The sequence below is a fragment of the Sus scrofa genome, chromosome 6 (genome assembly GCF_054392235.1).
Source record: "Sus scrofa isolate SSC_HxYL_T2T_F1_AM1 chromosome 6, Sscrofa_HxYL_maternal_Yorkshire_Landrace_v2.0, whole genome shotgun sequence".
Classification (NCBI taxonomy): domain Eukaryota; kingdom Metazoa; phylum Chordata; class Mammalia; order Artiodactyla; family Suidae; genus Sus; species Sus scrofa.
In genome coordinates, this window is record NC_139388.1 from 93,125,643 (window position 1) to 93,142,392 (window position 16,750).

Genomic DNA, 16,750 nt, shown 5'->3' on the forward strand with positions numbered 1-16,750 from the left:
GACCTCCTGGGTCTGGGCTCCAAGAACGAAAGCCCTGTTGCAGCTTGGGAGTCGGGATCAGCCCGGTGCATGGAGGGACATGTAGTCCTTTCTGTCCCTCCACCCCCCCACTCCGCCTTCCCAACTCACCCGCCTCAGAGGCCGCCTTCGCTTCAACTTTCCCAGCAAGCCCCGCGAGAGCGCGGGCTATTGATTGGCCGCGGCGCGAGCAGGCGGCTCTGCCGGCAGCAGTTACCCAGGGTTTCCGGTGAGAGGCCAGAGCAGGAGAAGCCGTCGGGACGTCGGCGGTGGGGTGCGTATTGCGTCGGTTAGGGGTACAAGGCAAGCAGAGGGCCCGGGGCCCGACGCCTTCGGACGGTTCAGGGAATTACGCCGATTCCGCACGAGGACTCGGGCTGGAGTGCAGGGGCCGAGGCCTGTGCGCATGCGCGGGCGGAGCGCGCGGCTGGAGGGCGCGCGGGGCGTGGGTGGCTGCGCGCGCGCGCGGGGGGGTGGGCACACGTGGGGCCTGGGGGGCGGGGAGGAACCGGGAATCCAGCGTCCCGCCACGTCAGTCCCTGGGCCTGAGCCTGTCCGGCGCACGGGCTGTGGTGAGAGGGCTGGGTTGTGCCGGGGAAGTAGCTTCGGGGAAAAAGGAGGCCTCCTCTCCCCTGCTGTTGGGCACACCAGACTTCCCTGACCGACCAGAGATAGGGAGCCCCACTGGCTCCCATCCGAGGAAGGCCGGTCGGTTTAAGAAGCTTTGCGGGTCCGGTGTGGAGATATCAGATCCAGGCTGCGAAGAATTGTTTAAAGTCTGGAAAATAGCAAGTGTATTTGTTTCTATAGGTTCTGCTCATAACCTAACGTTGCAAACAACAATGAAGAACCAAGACAAAAAGAATGGGGCTGCCAAGCAATCTGGCCACACTTCCAACCCCAAAAACACCCCGGGGCAACCGGAAGCAGGACCAGAGGGAGGCCAGGGGCGGCCCAGCCAGTCTGCTCCCACGACAGAAGCTGAAGGTTCCACCAGCCAGGCTCCAGGGAAGGCTGAGGGTGTGTGCCAGCTCTGCTTTTCCAATGGGCAGGGGGAGGAGTTTATGGTGCGTCAGTCTAGCTTCTGGGGTTAGAAGCCAAGGCCACTGTTTATCCAGAAGGGAGGAAATGTAGAATGAGGGGAGGACACCACTGAGTCCTTGAGTGCCCACTCTGCGCTGGGGAGTTGATAGAGCCTCCCACCCTAAGCACAGGGACAGAACTCTCCTGAGAGAAGCTTCTGACAGGATTAAGTCAGGTTGGCAGTCAAATGAGGCACCCAACCAGCAAATCAAAAACACCACTTTCAGCAGTGGGTAACTGCTATTCCTATTTGAGGCATTTCTGGAACTTTTTTTTTTTTTTCTTTTTTTTCTGTTTCTTAGGGCCCCACCCTAGGCATATGGAGGTGCCCAGGCTCAAGTCGAATTGGAGCTACAGCTGCCAGCCTGCACCACAGTCACAGCAACACAGGATCCCTCACCTACTAAGTGAGGCCAAGGGTCGAACCTGAGTCTTCATGAATACTAGTCAGATTCGTTTCTGCTGCACCACAACGGGAACTCTTGGAACTTTTTTAATAGCAAGAAGTGACATTTGCAGGTGGACTAGACCTTGAGTTCCTGCTACATGATGCCACCTCTGTGTTGGGTGGTCTCCTTACTTGATTTCTCTTATAACAAGCATGGTTGGGCAGAGGTGAGAAATAGTTTTATCAGTAATAAAACTGAGGTTTAAAGAAGTTAGGTAACATTTAACCCAAACTAGTAAGTTTGGGCCTGAAAAAATCCCAGCCAGTGGCATAATGGTCTTATTTCTGACTCTGCCCCTCATCCCTCCTGCTGCAGGAGCACAAGCCAAAACTGGGGCCCTCCGTGATGTCTCAGAGGAGTTGAGCCGCCAATTGGAAGACATCCTCAGTACATACTGTATAGACAACAATCAGGGGGGCCCAGGCGAAGATGGGGCACAGGGTGAGCCTGGTGAACCTGAAGATGCAGAGAAGTCCCGGACCTATGCCTCAAGGAATGGGGAGCCTGAGCCAGAGACCCCAGTAGTCAATGGTGAGAAGGAGCCCTCCAAGGGGGAGCCGGGCGCAGACGAGATCCGGGCAAGTGACGAGGTCGTAGACCGAGACCACCGAAGGCCCCAGGAAAAGAAGAAAGCCAAAGGTCTAGGTGAGCAGAGGGCAGCTGCTTATGAGGCTGGTGAGGGGAGGGAGTTTGAATCTGACATTCCTGGGTTAGCCTGCTGTGCCAGGATTTGGAGGAAACACTACTTCCAGAGCAGCTACTTACTTTTTGTTTTTGTTTTTTCTAATGTTTTTTTCATTCAGCGGGTTTATTACATTTATACCTGTACAACCATCATCACAACCTGATTTGAGAACATTTTCAACCTACATAGTTTAATGAGAGCAGGGGCTGCAGGACCATAGCATAGAGACGTGCAGGTTCACTGCACAAGGGCTTCTAGCCTGGGAGCAAGCGGGAACCGAAGTCTAACCTGCTCTCTTTGAGAAGATGGAAAGAAGGAGGCCTGAGTGGTCAGTCCTCTGTCAGCCAGCACCACTTCTAACTTGCTGTGTGACCTTGGGCGAGACCTTTCTCCTCTCTGGTCCTTGGTTTTCACTTCTCTACACAATAAGAGAATTGGATTAGATGAGGTTGAAAACTCAAATAAAGCCAAGCTAGCCAGAGGCACCCATGAGGACCAAGAGAATGCCTGCTTTATTCAAAGGCTTGACTGCCACCTGGCCCCAGGTGAGACGATAGCATGGAAAACTACAGGCTAACTGTAGCTGGCATTTGTTTTTTGTTTTCTGTTTGGTTTTTTTTTTTTTTTTTTTTTTGTCTTTTGTCTTTTTGTTGTTGTTGTTGCTGCTATTTCTTGGGCCGCTCCCACGGCATATGGAGATTCCCAGGCTAGGGGTCGAATCGGAGCTGTAGCCACCGGCCTACGCCAGAGCCACAGCAACGGGGGATCCGAGCCGCGTCTGCAACCTACACCACAGCTCACGGCAACGCCGGATCGTTAACCCACTGAGCAAGGGCAGGGACCGAACCCGCAACCTCATGGTTCCTAGTCGGATTCGTTAACCACTGCGCCACGACGGTAACTCCTGGCATTTGTTTTTTAAGCCAGAAATCTAGGGTTATTATGTGACATCTCTAGATTTTTTACAGTTGGCAACTAATACACTAGAAGCCAAACATAACCCATCTGTGGGTTGTATTTGGCCTGTGTGCTAGTGATTTTCAGTCTGTGCATTGATTTCAGAGCCTCCCAAGGTTGACACTTCAGGAGCCTAGTGCTGTGCTATCTACGCTGATCCTCTTTTTTTTTTTTTTTGGCTTTTTTGCTATTTCTTGGGCCGCTCCCACGGCATATGGAGGTTCCCATGCTAGGGGTTGAATCGGAGCTGTAGCCACCGGCCTACGCCAGAGCCACAGCAACGCGGGATCCGAGCCGCGTCTGCAACCTACACCACAGCTCACGGCAACGCCGGATCATTAACCCACTGAGCAAGGGCAGGGACCGAACCCGCAACCTCATGGTTCCTACTCGGATTTGTTAACCACTGCGCCACCACAGGAACTCCTGATCCTCTCTTTGACTCAGGCACAGCCTAAAGGGGAGTGACTTGGGTGCAGGTAGAGGGTTAGTGTGTGTTAAAGAATCAAAGCTAGGGAATTCCCATCTTGGCTCAGTGGTAACAAACCCAACTAGTAACCATGAGGACTTGGGTTCAATCCCTGTCCTCCCTCAGTGGGTTAAAGGATCCCGCATTGCCGTGAGCTGTGGTGTAGATTGCACATTCAGGCTCAGGACCTGTTGTTGCTGTGGCTGTGGTATAGGCCGGCGGCTACAAGTCCGATTCAGCCACTAGCCTGGGAACTTCCATGTGCTACAGGTATGGCCCTAAAAAAGCCAAGGAAAGAATCAAAGTTAGGAGACATTATACCCACATCTTGGTCCCTACTACCACAAGTCCCGACCCCCTACTTGTCATCCTAATTTAAAGAATATTTTTTTGGTTATTTTCATCATGGAATCAAGTATTGGAAGGTGTAGTCATTTTATTTTACTTATTTATTGGGGGAAGCTCACTATTGGCTACCCCTGTGGACGAGAGTTCAGTGTTCTCAAGGAGAACTATTCCTTTTTGCGTCCTTTTTCAGAAGGGTCTTTCTTGCATTGAAGCAGTGGTGCTGAATTCACAGGTGGGACGTCTTTCTTTCACCTGTAGGTAGAGCAGTTTTCCTGCTTCCACTCCTGGTTCTCTCCACAGAGGTTTCACAGGCAGTCATTCATGTACCAAGTATTAGTTGAGCGCGTCCTCTGGGTTGGGCACTAGGGGCAGTACTGAGGCAGAACTGAGTTGATCCCGGCCCTCACAGAACACACAGACCAGCAGGGAAGGCAGCCAGGTCAGCCAAGAGAAACATAAAGCATGATAGGGAAGAGCTACCCCGAGGCCGAAGAGTGGGCCCAGGCCCGAAGGGGACCCCCAGAAAAGGGGGTACATGCCTTTGCTTGCTGCGCTTTGCAGGAAAGGAGATCACGTTACTGATGCAGACCTTGAACACGCTGAGTACCCCAGAGGAGAAGCTCGCGGCTCTGTGCAAGAAGTATGCTGAACTGGTCAGTTCTCCCCCTAGTCTGCACACCCTCCCTGCCTCGGGAGGCCAGCAGACAATGAGAACAGGGTTAATGACTGAGTCATGCTGTTTTTCCTATACAGTGCTGAATGGGCTGGTGGGAGCAGGGCTGAGCTGGGAGAGGACAGGGTCTGAGGAGGAGTTGAAGGACTGCGAGGCCAGGGAGCCAGAAGGATTATTTGTCAGTAATGAAAAGGCCAGCTTAATACTAGGAATCATATTGAGGAGAGAAATGGTGAACCAGCAGTGAAGTCTTGGAGCAATGAGACAGCCAGAGGGGTCTGTTAAGGGCACAAGGAGGGGTGGCAGGGCTCATCTGAGGGCACAGATGTCCTGAGAGTTGGGGGGACTGTTATTGTCTGAGTCTTGCAAATTCTGTTTCTGAGGTCAGAGCTGGGAGAGAAACTGGTACCTGCTGGCTGTGCGCTTCTGCTCATCCTGAGTGTCCGTTTCCAGATTCTTGAGCTGGGGCCCTTGGGGTTACTGGGGGAGTGTGTGAAGCACCCGCATGGTGTCATCTGAGCTGTGGTGACAGGAGTCAGGTCAGCTCAGGAGACCTTGGGTCCCCACGGGGAGAGCCCCAAAGGGCTCTTACCTGCCTGCCCTGCCCCCACCCCATCCCCATCCCTGTCCCCAGCTGGAGGAGCACCGGAACTCCCAGAAGCAGATGAAGCTCCTGCAGAAGAAGCAGAGCCAGCTGGTGCAGGAGAAGGACCACCTGCGTGGCGAGCACAGCAAGGCTGTCCTGGCCCGCAGCAAGCTGGAGAGCCTGTGCCGCGAGCTGCAGCGCCACAACCGCTCCCTCAAGGTGGGTGGCCACTCCCTCGACCTCACTTGTCTTTGGTGGGCTGTCCACTTAAAAGGCAGCCCAGGCTTGGAGTTCCCATTGTGGCTCAGTGGTTTAAGAACCCGACTAGTATCTATGAGGATGCAGGTTCGATCCCTGGCCTCACGAAGTGGGTCAAGGATCCAGCATTGCTGCAAGCTGTGAAGTAGATTGCAGATGCGGCTGCAATCCCACATGGCTGTGGCTGTGGCGTAGGCTGGCAACTGCAGCTCTGATGCGACCCCTATGCTGCAGGTGTGGCCCTAAAAAGAAGAAACGCTGAGGAAAAAAAAAAAAAGAAGGTAGCCCAGCCTTTCAGCATAGACAGATTTCCCTGAAAATGCTGTACGTTAGTTAGAGCTACTTGTAATCACTTGACACGCACTGGTATTAGGTGAGGTAAAGGCCAGGTGCTTAGGAGACCCAGGTGCAGGCTTCAGATTTTCCCCATCCCATAGCAGTCCCCAGGGGAGCAGCTCTTCTCCCAGAGGGTGGTCAGTCAGGAGTGCCTGGGCCTTTCTCCTTGTTCTGCTTCCCCTAGGGTGGGGTCTGTCTGCTTAAGGCCTGGTCACTGACCTCCAGATCATTTGTATATGCATATCTTTCATATTTCTCTACATGTGTTGTTTCAAAGCCTATTCCATTTTCTCACTTTATGCAATGCCTTACCTTGCCCAATCAGTTTATATAAGGCTGTCATTCTTTTTAACACTGTCATTGAATGGATGTACTGGATTTCATCAGTGCCCTAGTTAAGGTATTTTGGGTTGTTCCCAGTTCTTCACTATTACATATATAGAGCTACCCTGAAAATTCTTGCTGTATGTGTCCTTGGCTAATTTTATAGAGTTTATCCATAGGATAAATCTCAGAAGTGAAATGTCTGAGTCAAAGAGTATGCAAATTTTATTAGATTTTACCAGATTGCCTTCCTACCAGCGGTCGGAGCGCCTAATTCTGCACAACCCTGACAACGCTGGGTATTACTGGATTTTAACTACTGGGATGGGGTGATCAGAGATGAAAGAACTTTAAACTGAGAGTAATAAGCCTTCCAAACCTATTCTGAGGCCTGGAAGAGTTATCTTCAGGAGATTCCAGTCCTGTAGAAAGGCACTTACAGGAGTTCCCGTCGTGGCGCAGTGGTGAACGAACCCGACTAGGAACCATGAGGTTGTGGGTTTGATCCCTGCCCTTGCTCAGTGGGTTAACGATCCGGCGTTGCCCTGAGCTGTGGTGTAGGTTGCAGACGCGGTTCGGATCCAGCGTTGCTGTGGCTCTGGCGTAGGCTGGTGGCTACAGCTCCGGTTCAACCCCTAGCCTGGGAACCTCCATATGCTGAGAAAGCGGCCCAAGAAAATGGCAAAAAGACCAAAAAAAAAAAAAAAAAGAAAGAAAGAAAGGCACTTACACATAAGCCTGCACTTCTCTAGGAAGTCCCTCGCTCGATGTCACCTGATCTACAGCGAGGTCCTTTAGGAGTCCCCTTTGCATGACATCTTGGAGCCTGGCTACTCCTCACTTGGACAGCAGGGGGGGCGCTGGGAGAGACCATCCCTGGACTGGCGGGGGAGCCTCCTGAGGCCGGCTGGGGAGCAGTGGATGATGGAGCTGTGGCTGACTTCTCCGCCCAGGAAGAAGGTGTGCAGCGGGCCCGAGAGGAGGAGGAGAAACGCAAGGAGGTGACCTCGCACTTCCAGGTGACACTGAATGACATCCAGCTGCAGATGGAACAGCACAATGAGCGCAACTCCAAGCTGCGCCAGGAGAATGTGGAGCTGGCAGAGAGGCTCAAGAAGCTGATTGAGCAGTATGAGCTGCGGGAGGAGGTGAGGGGTCCCCAGGGAACTGGGATCTGGGCGGGTGCTGGACGCCGGGCAGCACCTTCCAGGTTTCATCCCATTCACAGTCCACCCTCCTCTGTCCTCGGAGGGGGTGATGTTGTACATTTTCATGGGGATGGGGATCCAAGGCAAGGAGAAGAGACTTCCCTGGAGCCACAACCACCGGTCTTGACCCAAATGGCGGGGCCAGTATCTTTAGGCATTAGAACTGCTCACATTTTAGACTGGAGTTAAACGTTCACAGACTGTATGTTACATAGCGCCCCCAGCAGGCCCTTGTGGCAGCACCCCCGAGTCAGACACATGGAGATTTATGCAGTTAAACCTCTGAGGCAGCTCCCCTTGGATTATTGGTTAGCCTGACAATGACTGGGGTCAGCCGTATCTGCCTGCTTTTGATGATTTCAATTTTCAGACTTTTTTAGAATTTGGAATCACAAGGTGAGAGCTGGAACTATCATGAGTGATGGACCCTCGGGGCTGTGTGCTCTTTATTATTTGGTGTTCTGCTGCCCTTGCTACGTGAAAGGGCAGGATATACAGTGCCTTGGCTGGTGTTGGGTGCTGCCCCAGGCTCTCAGATCCTTCCCTCTGAGTCCCCAGACACCATTCACTTGGCTGTCCTGGGCTTCTGTTTCTTTGTCATGAAAAGAGAGACTGGCAGCTACCTTATGGGGCTGGACCAGACCCCTTCCTAGGCCCTGGAATGTGGTGGTGGGTGGGTGGGCAAGCCCCTACCCTCTTGGGTTCACAGTCCACACATGCAGTGACCATGTGTGTGCAGGGCCTGGAGGGGCCTCCCCAACCCACCTCTTCTTTTCCTGTGCTTCATCCTTTGGGAACAAGACTGGTTTGAGGCGTTGATCTGAGAAACATGGAAGCTTCCTGAGTTAGGCACCTAACTTGGAAAAGTTGAGGGCCCTCTCCCTCTCCTCTCTCACTGGTACTACCTGTGGAGCTGGTGGTGCATCCCATCCCCAGTCAGATTCAGGCATTCCCACCCTACCCCCCTGAGCCTCCGGACTTTCAGGTGACTCAAATCCATCCTGTCCCAAGCTAGACCTCGAAGCCACTTCCTCTTCCCACATCCAGAAAATACAGCCAATGCTCCACCTCCCTCTTTTCAGTTGCTTTGACCTTTGAAGTAGCACTTGAGTCCACACCTTCTCTGCATCACTGCTCCCCCCGCCCTAGTCCCAGTTCCCAAGGCTCCTCCAGCTGTCAGGACAGCCATTCTCTGGGATGCACACATCTAGTCTACAGATACAGCAAATTTCTGCCAGCTGAGCTGGTAGAGGTGTCATTTGTGCCCTTTCCATTTACAAAAGTGAGGGTTGTCGGGAGTTCCCATTGTGGCTCAGCGGTTTAAGAACCCAACTAGTATCCATGAGGAATGCAGATTCAATCCCTGGCCTCATTCAGCGGGTCAAGGATCCGGCATTGCACAAGTCGCAGATGTGGCTTTGATCCCAGCATTGCTATGGCTGTGGCGTAGGCTGGCACCTGCAGCTCCAATTCGACCCCTAGCCTGAGAACTTCATATGCTGCAGGTGTGGCCCTAAAAAGCAAAAACGGGAAAAAAAAAAAAAAAAATGAGGGTTGTCAGTCCAGTAAAGTAATCTTTCTTAGGGCTAGAGGTTTGGGTGTATTAGTTACTTGACTTTCTGGAGTTGATCTCATGCTTAAACCCCTGTGCTTACCCGAGACTGACTGAGGCAGAGAAATAAGGTGAGATTGGGAAGAACTTCCAGAGACTTGTGTCCCGTGTTCCTATGGGACACATGGGAGTCCAGCATGTCAGACTCAGGTGGGGGGCTGGGCATTGTGCCCTGGTCTCTGCAGATGGGGCCTCCCTGAAAAAGGGAGCTCCCAACAGGCAGACCCCTCCCACCATGCTTTCCTGCAGCATATCGACAAAGTCTTCAAACACAAGGACCTACAGCAACAACTGGTGGACGCCAAGCTCCAGCAGGCCCAGGAGATGCTGAAGGAGGCAGAGGAGAGGCACCAGCGGGAGAAGGATTTTGTGAGGCTTGGACCCCGGGGGTGGGGGGCCTGGGTTCTAGCTTATCTCATAGTTAGGTTTGTACAGGAGAAGTTGCTGCCTGGTGAGACCAAGGCACTGCTCCCTCAGACCAGTCTGTGAGCAGGAAGCCTCAGTGGGTTATGGCATGTGTGGCTGAAAAAACAAGCCCTTAGGAGCTTCTGATGGGATCTGGGGTCCTTTCTCGGAAATAGCTCCTCAAAGAGGCTGTGGAGTCCCAGAGGATGTGCGAACTGATGAAACAACAGGAGACCCACCTGAAGCAGCAGGTGAGCCTGTGTAGCCCACCCCTACATGGTGTGCCTCTGTGATCCCCACGCTGAGCCCCACCTGGGGGGAGGGAAATGGAACCCTCATTCTAGGACCACCTTGACTCCTGTGTGCCCTTGCTGAGCTTTGTTCTCTCTGGACCTGCCCAGCACCTGTGTGGTGGTGACCAGGTGGCTAGGTGAGCTTGCAGGACTCTGTCCTAGTCAGAAATGTTATGCTGCATTTGAGGAGGCAGGCTCAGAATGGGTGATTTTATTTATATAAATTAGGAGTTCCCTTCGTGGCTCAGTGATTAATGAATCCGACTCAGAACCATGAGTTTGCGGGTTCGATCCCTGGCCTCACTCAGTGGATTAAGGATCCAGCATTTCTCAGACGTGGCTCAGATCCCGCGTTGCTGTGGCTCTGGTGAAGGCCGGCAGCTACAGCTCCGATTAGACCCTTAGCCTGGGAACCTCCTTATGCCATGGGTGCAGCCCTAGAAAATACCCAAAAAAAAAATTATATAAATTAGACTTCTTTCCCAAAGAAAAGTTGGAAAACGTAAAGGCATAAAACAAGTCACCCCAAATCCTACTTTTTAGGCTTAGCATTTTAGATTATATCTTTCCAAATATATAGTTTTTGTTTTAAAGGAAACCGGTATCTCATTAGAATTGTTGGGGCGTGAGGTCAAGGATGGGTCTGAGTGTGTTGACCAGAAGTGCCCTCCAGAGAAGCCCTGTCTTACTTGTGCGTTTCTTTCTCACCCAGCTTGCCCTATACACCGAGAAGTTTGAAGAGTTCCAGAACACTCTTTCCAAAAGCAGTGAGGTGTTCACCACATTCAAACAGGAGATGGAAAAGGTAACTGTATTCCAGATTGGGTGTGGCTGCAGGAGCACAAGTGGCTTCATTCAGAATTAAACATTGGGCGGGGGTTCCTTGTGGCACAGGGGGTTAAGGATCCGTTGTTGTCACTCCAGCAGCTCCAGTGCCTGCTGTGGTGCAGATGATTCCCCAGCCTGGGATCTTCCACATGCCCCAAGTTTGCCCCCCACCCCCCGCAAAAAAAAAAAACACTGCGCCTGCCTTCAGAAAGCCCCCATCCCCGCGGTGCTTCACGGCAAACTGTTTACAGTGGGGGTGTGGTTGCTACCATGAGGAGGGTGTAAGTGGGCTGTGAGGAGGCTCACAGCCTTTCCACCCTGTTAGGGACAGACACATGGCTGGTACGTGTGCCCTTTAGGTTGTCCTGGAGAGGAGGCGGTCTTGTCATTGCCTGTATTGGTGGTGGGCACTTGAGACCTCCTAGGGTGGCACAGAAGGCACTGACCACGCCCTGTAGGACCTCATGCCCTTGGGTCTGTTCCCCACCTTGGAGATGCACAGACAGCCGAGTCCCCTGACCATTTCATTCTGTATGTTCCATAACCCAGATGACTAAGAAGATCAAGAAGCTGGAGAAAGAAACCACCATGTACCGGTCCCGGTGGGAGAGCAGCAACAAGGCCCTGCTTGAGATGGCAGAGGAGGTGGGCTGAGTGCGACCTGCCTCTGGGGCTGGGGTGTATGTCCTGTACATTCTACCGAGAAGTGAGGCAGCTGGCACCACGTGGAGCTAGGACCCATGTGCACGTCTGTCCAAGTCCAAAAGCACCATTGGCTGTCTCTCCAGGGGAGGTGGTGAGCTTAGCAGTAGGTCTGTAGTGGGAGGGGATGGAAGAAAGGAGCAGAAAACAAGGGGCAGTGATTGTGGAGCCTGTGTGCAGAGCCACCCAGATCATTTAATTGTGTGGCTTGAGATGTAGGAAAAGAAAGTAACTGATTGCTGGGCCCTGCTGAGTGTTTAGATGTGCTGGTTCATAGAGCTCTCTTGAGAACTGTTAGTGGTCCATTTTAACAGATACAGAGATAGGCTCAAAAGCCAAGTACTTTGTCAAGGCCATCAGGTGGATAAATGCAGGACTCCGTCACCTCCAAGCTTTGCCCGTTCTCAACACCACACTGCGCCTGACCGACAGTCAGAGTCTCAGCGTAAACCTGGAAAGGGGCCGGTTTTTGACTCTGTTCTGTCCCCAGCATTGTTTTTTGTTTGTTTGTTTTCGTCTTTTGTCCTTATAGGGCCGCACTCGCGGCATATGGAGGTTCCCAGGCTAGAGGTCTAATTGGAGCTATTGCTGCCAGCCTATGCCAGAGCCACAGCAACGCAGGATCCGAGCCATGTCTACAACCTATACCACAGCTCACAGCAATGCCGGATCCTTAACCCACTGAGCGAGGCCAGGGATCGAACCCGCAACCTCATCGTTCCTAGTCGGATTTGTTTCCACTGAGCCACAACGGGAACTCCTGTCCCCAGCATTGTTAGTGTGTGAATGTTTTCTGCCACATGGCAGTGTTGTGTGGGAGGTTGATGGCATGGCACTGAAGGCTCCCCTTTCTCTCCCTAGAAAACACTGCGGGACAAAGAGCTGGAGGGGCTGCAGGTAAAAATCCAGCGGCTGGAGAAGCTGTGCCGGGCGCTGCAGTCAGAGCGCAATGACCTGAACAAGAGGGTGCAGGACCTGAGTGCTGGAGGCCAGGGCCCCCTCACTGATGGGGGCTCTGAGCAAAGGCAAGAGGCTGCCAATGCCTCCAAGGAACAGGGTGGTGAGGGGCCCAGGGTCCTAGCACCTAGCTCCCCAAGGGCCACCGAAGCACCTTGCTGCCCTGGAGCATCAAGCATGGAAGCATCAGGCCAAATGGGGCCCCAGGAGCCCGCCCCCGCCACCGCCTAGGGAGCCTGCACAGGGAAGGGAGCGAGCAGCCCAGCCAGGCCTGGCCCATGCAAGGCTCCCACCGCTGAGACCCAGGGTGCTCTGACCTGGCTGGCATCAGACTCTGCAGTTTGGGATTTTATGGGTCAGTTTTGCATACGTATGGCATATGTGCAAGGCCTCATACATTTATATCTGTAAGTGTAAACTGGGCTTGCACTGGAGGTGGGGATGTGTACAGATGAAGTCAGTGGCTCTTCCGTGAGCTGAAGAGTCTTAGAGCTGTCATCTGTGGCTGCTGTCACAGTGAGCTGGCAGGACAAGTGACTTGAGCATTTCCCTGCCCTATTTGAGACTCAGCCCCTTCCTCCCTGCCTTTCAGGACTCGTGACAGATGAAATGCCCAGGCCCTGACTGTCTTTCTCCTGTTAGCGGGACTTGGGCAGCTCGGGCTCTCCTAGCCCCCCTGGGAGGAGCTCCCTTGCTTCTCTTGACCCGGAAGAGGGGTCACCGGGCAGAGCGTTGACAGGGTACTCAGCTGGCAATGGAACTGCTTTCCTGCCTAGGACAAGGGACCTGGAGAATGTTCTGTGCAGGATGATGTGCTGGTAGGGAGCTCCTCAGGCACCGCTTCCCCTGCCCCCTGGTCTTTCTAGGACCAGGCCAATGATGCTTCGCAGTAGCCTTATCATTCACAGGTGCCTCTCTAGCCTGCACAAATGATTGATGAGAGATCACCCAAAGGATTCTGAAGGTTTTGGGGTTTGGTTTTGTTTCCTTGTTTTTGTTTTTTGTTTTCTTTGTTTTTTGTTTTGCACATGACAGTGTTTGTAACGGAATTTTCTGAGGAAGAAGGGGTGCTGTAGCAGTGGTGCCGGGGTTCCTGGCCTCCAGCACCCTACCACCTCACCACCCCACCTGGCACTTTGCTGTGTTTTGGTGCTGAGGTTTCCTGCTTAATGAAGTCAGGTTGTTTATAGTAACAGAAAGGAAAAGGCTTCTGATGGCTTCACCACAAGCTTACCTATGGTTTCCGTCCTGGGAGGGTCACTGCTGATGCTATCACACTATCTCCATGTAGCAGTGGCTGGGCCCCAGGTCCATCTGTCCCCTTGGCTTTTTGAGTCTGTTTCTGCTTCCTTTACCCCCACCCGCAGAGTGCAGTCTTTGAGATTTGCCCTGAGTCCGTTGCCCAAGTAATAAGCGCTGGCATCCCACTTCTTCCTGTGTGGGAGCCCCCAGCTCTCTTCTACAGGTAATGATGAGAATGAGACTCAATCATTGCCTAAGCCTCAGAAATCCACCAAGTGGCTGCAGGTATTTGGGTCTTCTTCTCTCCCCCTCCCCTACCCCTCATACTTGCTAGTCTATCCTCTGAGAGTTCTGCTGGTTGCAAACTTGCTAGTCTTTGTACAGAACACATTTCAGAACAGCAGAATGAGTCTCCGGTCAGGAAGCAGGGCTCTGCTGGGTTTGGGCTACTGTAAGCTCATCTCCACTGGGCCTCAGTTTCCATGTAGCTGAGGGAGCCACAGACCCAGATGGATCAGATGGTTGAGTTTTTGCTTCTCGCTATGTTTCCTTGAAGTTAATTCTTTCTTACAGGTCCTTTCATCTTCCACAAACAGCCCACTCTTTCTGCCCTTAATTTAAATCCCTCAGATAATTAGGTTCATGAAGAGTGTGACATACTCCTGAATTATGTTAGGACTTAGACCAGAGATGGCAAATGAATGGCACATCATTTCCTCTCTTCCCCCATGGTAGGTACCACTGATTTGCTTCAGAGTATTTCTTGCTCAATCCCTGGTATATCCTCATTTCTCAAGATCCCCCCAGCAGCCCGTGTCAGTGTTGACATCCCTATTTGCCAGCCCTGGCTGAGATCCTACTCTGCTGAGGAACAGAAGAACTGCCCGCCCCATTCAGGGTTTGCTGGGCCAAGGAAGCACAGGGAAGAGGCAGAAGTTCCTGCCTGCGCCCTTCAGGGAGAGCAGGAAGGCCTGCAGTGGCCCACATGATTGCCCGCCTCACTTCAGCTACCTCGTAAAGCCCATGGTTTTGGCGGGGAGGGGCTGTTGGAGCCCAGCGTGAGGGTGGGGAATCAGCCGCACGGCGCAGCAGCCCTCTGAAAGCAAGCCTAGCTGCTGTGGAGCTGCAGTGAGCGAGGTAGAAGCTCTGCTCTCAGCTCCAGCCTTATGCCTGTAGGCATCCAAGCCAGACTGTAGGTGGGGGTCCCATCCTTCCTCTCCATTGACCAAATCTTATCAATCACTACAGCTGCTCTGCTTGCTCTGCTTTCCAAAGTCAGCCCAGGTTCCTGGGTGCTGCCCACACCAGCCAGGATCCTGGGCCAGATGAAAGGGAGGTGGCCTGTCCATGAATGAAGGCCAGTTCCTTCCTCACTGGGCAGGTCTTAGGCACGTGACCTCAGTTTTAGGACCAAGAGCTGTGTTGGTTTCTTAGGTTGCTAGCTTTTCCTCCAGGGGACCACTGCAGGTGAGGCTCTGCTGACAGCAGTTTGTATTCAGGGTCTTGTCCAGCTGAGCATAGCGCTTCATGCACACCAGATTCTGAGAGGTGTCAGCAGCACTTTTTAATATTTGTTTTCCATGAGGTTTTTGGACCATGGGCTGAGCTCAGGCACTTTCTGTAAGAGAATGTTACGTCTGTAAAGATGGTTATTTTTCCTCCTCCACCCCCATCGTGGTGGCCCTGCAGAGGGCTGACCAAAAGGCCAGTGGAGCTGCCCTGGTGTCCATGGGGGAGGGCCGAGGCCTGCTGAGTTGGTTCTCCAGCCGCTGCTCTAGCCCTCCCACCTTGCACAGCGCAGAGGAGCTCACCCCGGGGACAGCCAGGCACCTGCCTGGGGGAGGGGTGCTGCCTTCTGTCCCTGTAACTGCTTCCCTTATGGCCCAGCCTGGCCGTCCAGATTTGTTTGAAGCTGTGCTGACAGCATTTTTGTCTCCTTTTGGTATTCACAACAGCCAGGGACTTGATTTTGATGTATTTTAAAACCACATTAAATAAAGAGTCTGTTGCCTTACTTTCTTTTTTGAACTTCGTGGTCATTTGGTGTTTCTGAATCCATCCTGCCATCTCCAGTTTGTCCAGAGCTACAGAGTTTGGCTCTTCTCTGAAACCTTGTACCTTCCAGAGTGTCCTGCCTTCTATCCGTCACTGGAGTCTCGGGACACTAGCAAATTCACGGGCTACCCGAGCAGAGCCCTTGACAGAGTTGGCATGATGCCCACTATATATAGAGAGAGAGAGAGAGAGAGTCTATTGCCTTACATTTTGTATATATGGTATCTTTCAATCAGAAACTGTCCCTGCTGGAGTTCTCTTGTGGTGTAACGGGTTAAGGATCTGGCTTTGTCACTATAGCCACTCAGGTCGCTGCTGTGGCTCAGGGAAAAGGTAAGGTTGGTGTGCTGTGGGAGCATAGAGGAAGTCCTGTTCCTTTCAGCAGGGGGAGAGAGTTGGATCCTGGAAGGGCCTTAGGACCCAAAAGGCAAGTGGATTTTGGCATCTCTTAGTAAGGAAGTGGTTCACCTAGCAATGCAGGTGCACAGGAGGGTGGCAGGAGGAGAAGAGGCAGGGGCCAGATCCCCTCCAGCCTGTGTGCCAGGTTAAGGAATTTGGGCCAGATCTGGGGGCAGGGGAAACCACTGAAGGTGGTTAAATAGGTCCATGAGGAAAGCAAAAGGCAAGACCGGAGACGGGAGTTCCACCTGGCACAGCAGGTTAAGGATCCAGCATTGCCATAGCTGCAGCTTGGATTCCAGTGGAGGCCCAAATTAAGATGAGCAGACATGGAGTTCCCATTGTGGCGCAGTGGAAATGAATCTGACTAGAACCATGAGGTGGTGGCTTTGATCCCTAGCCTTGCTCAGTGCGTTAAGGATCTGGTGTTGCCGTCAGCTGGGTGTAGGTCGCAGATGCGGTTGGGATTCTGCATTGCTGTGGCTGTGGTGTAGGCTGGCAGCTGTAGCTCTGATTGGATCCCTAGCCTGGGAACCTCCATATGCCACTGGTGTGGCCCTGAAAAGCAAAAAAAAAAAAAGTTGAGTAGCCACTGTCATTACTGCTATTGGGGGCTGTCTGCCACGGGCAGCATCCCTTTGGTACTGGCCCACCCAAGGGAAGGAAGCTCCAGGTTCCTCTGATCTGCATTCCGTGATAAGACCACAAGCTGCATGCAGTTCTTAAGAGGTCTGGTTTCTCACTCCTAGCAAGGCTAGGTGTAGAAGTTGGGACTCATAAGAGTTACATCCTACTGGGCGCCTCAACCAGCACCCTGTTCACCACTCCCTGCCTGGGCTGGTCCCACACAAAAGATCATACAA

The 16,750-nt window shown here is 52.7% G+C and overlaps 1 protein-coding gene across 2 annotated transcripts; it reads left to right on the forward strand.

Annotated features, from left to right (window-relative positions):
* The first annotated feature begins 181 nt into the window (after positions 1-181).
* Positions 182-15,447, forward strand: TXLNA (taxilin alpha). 2 transcript variants are annotated; one of them, XM_003127774.7, is made up of 11 exons: positions 182-292; positions 829-1,038; positions 1,866-2,195; positions 4,571-4,662; positions 5,317-5,487; positions 7,140-7,334; positions 9,256-9,375; positions 9,588-9,662; positions 10,417-10,509; positions 11,082-11,177; positions 12,096-15,447. In XM_003127774.7, exons 2-11 carry the CDS (start codon positions 861-863, stop codon positions 12,420-12,422), a joined length of 1,677 nt encoding a protein of 558 aa, XP_003127822.4. In that variant the 5' UTR covers positions 182-292; positions 829-860; the 3' UTR covers positions 12,423-15,447. The 2 variants fall into 2 exon arrangements, with proteins under 2 accessions (XP_003127822.4, XP_005665236.3); XM_005665179.4 differs by having other exon boundaries at positions 240-590.
* Positions 15,448-16,750: the final 1,303 nt, after the last annotated feature.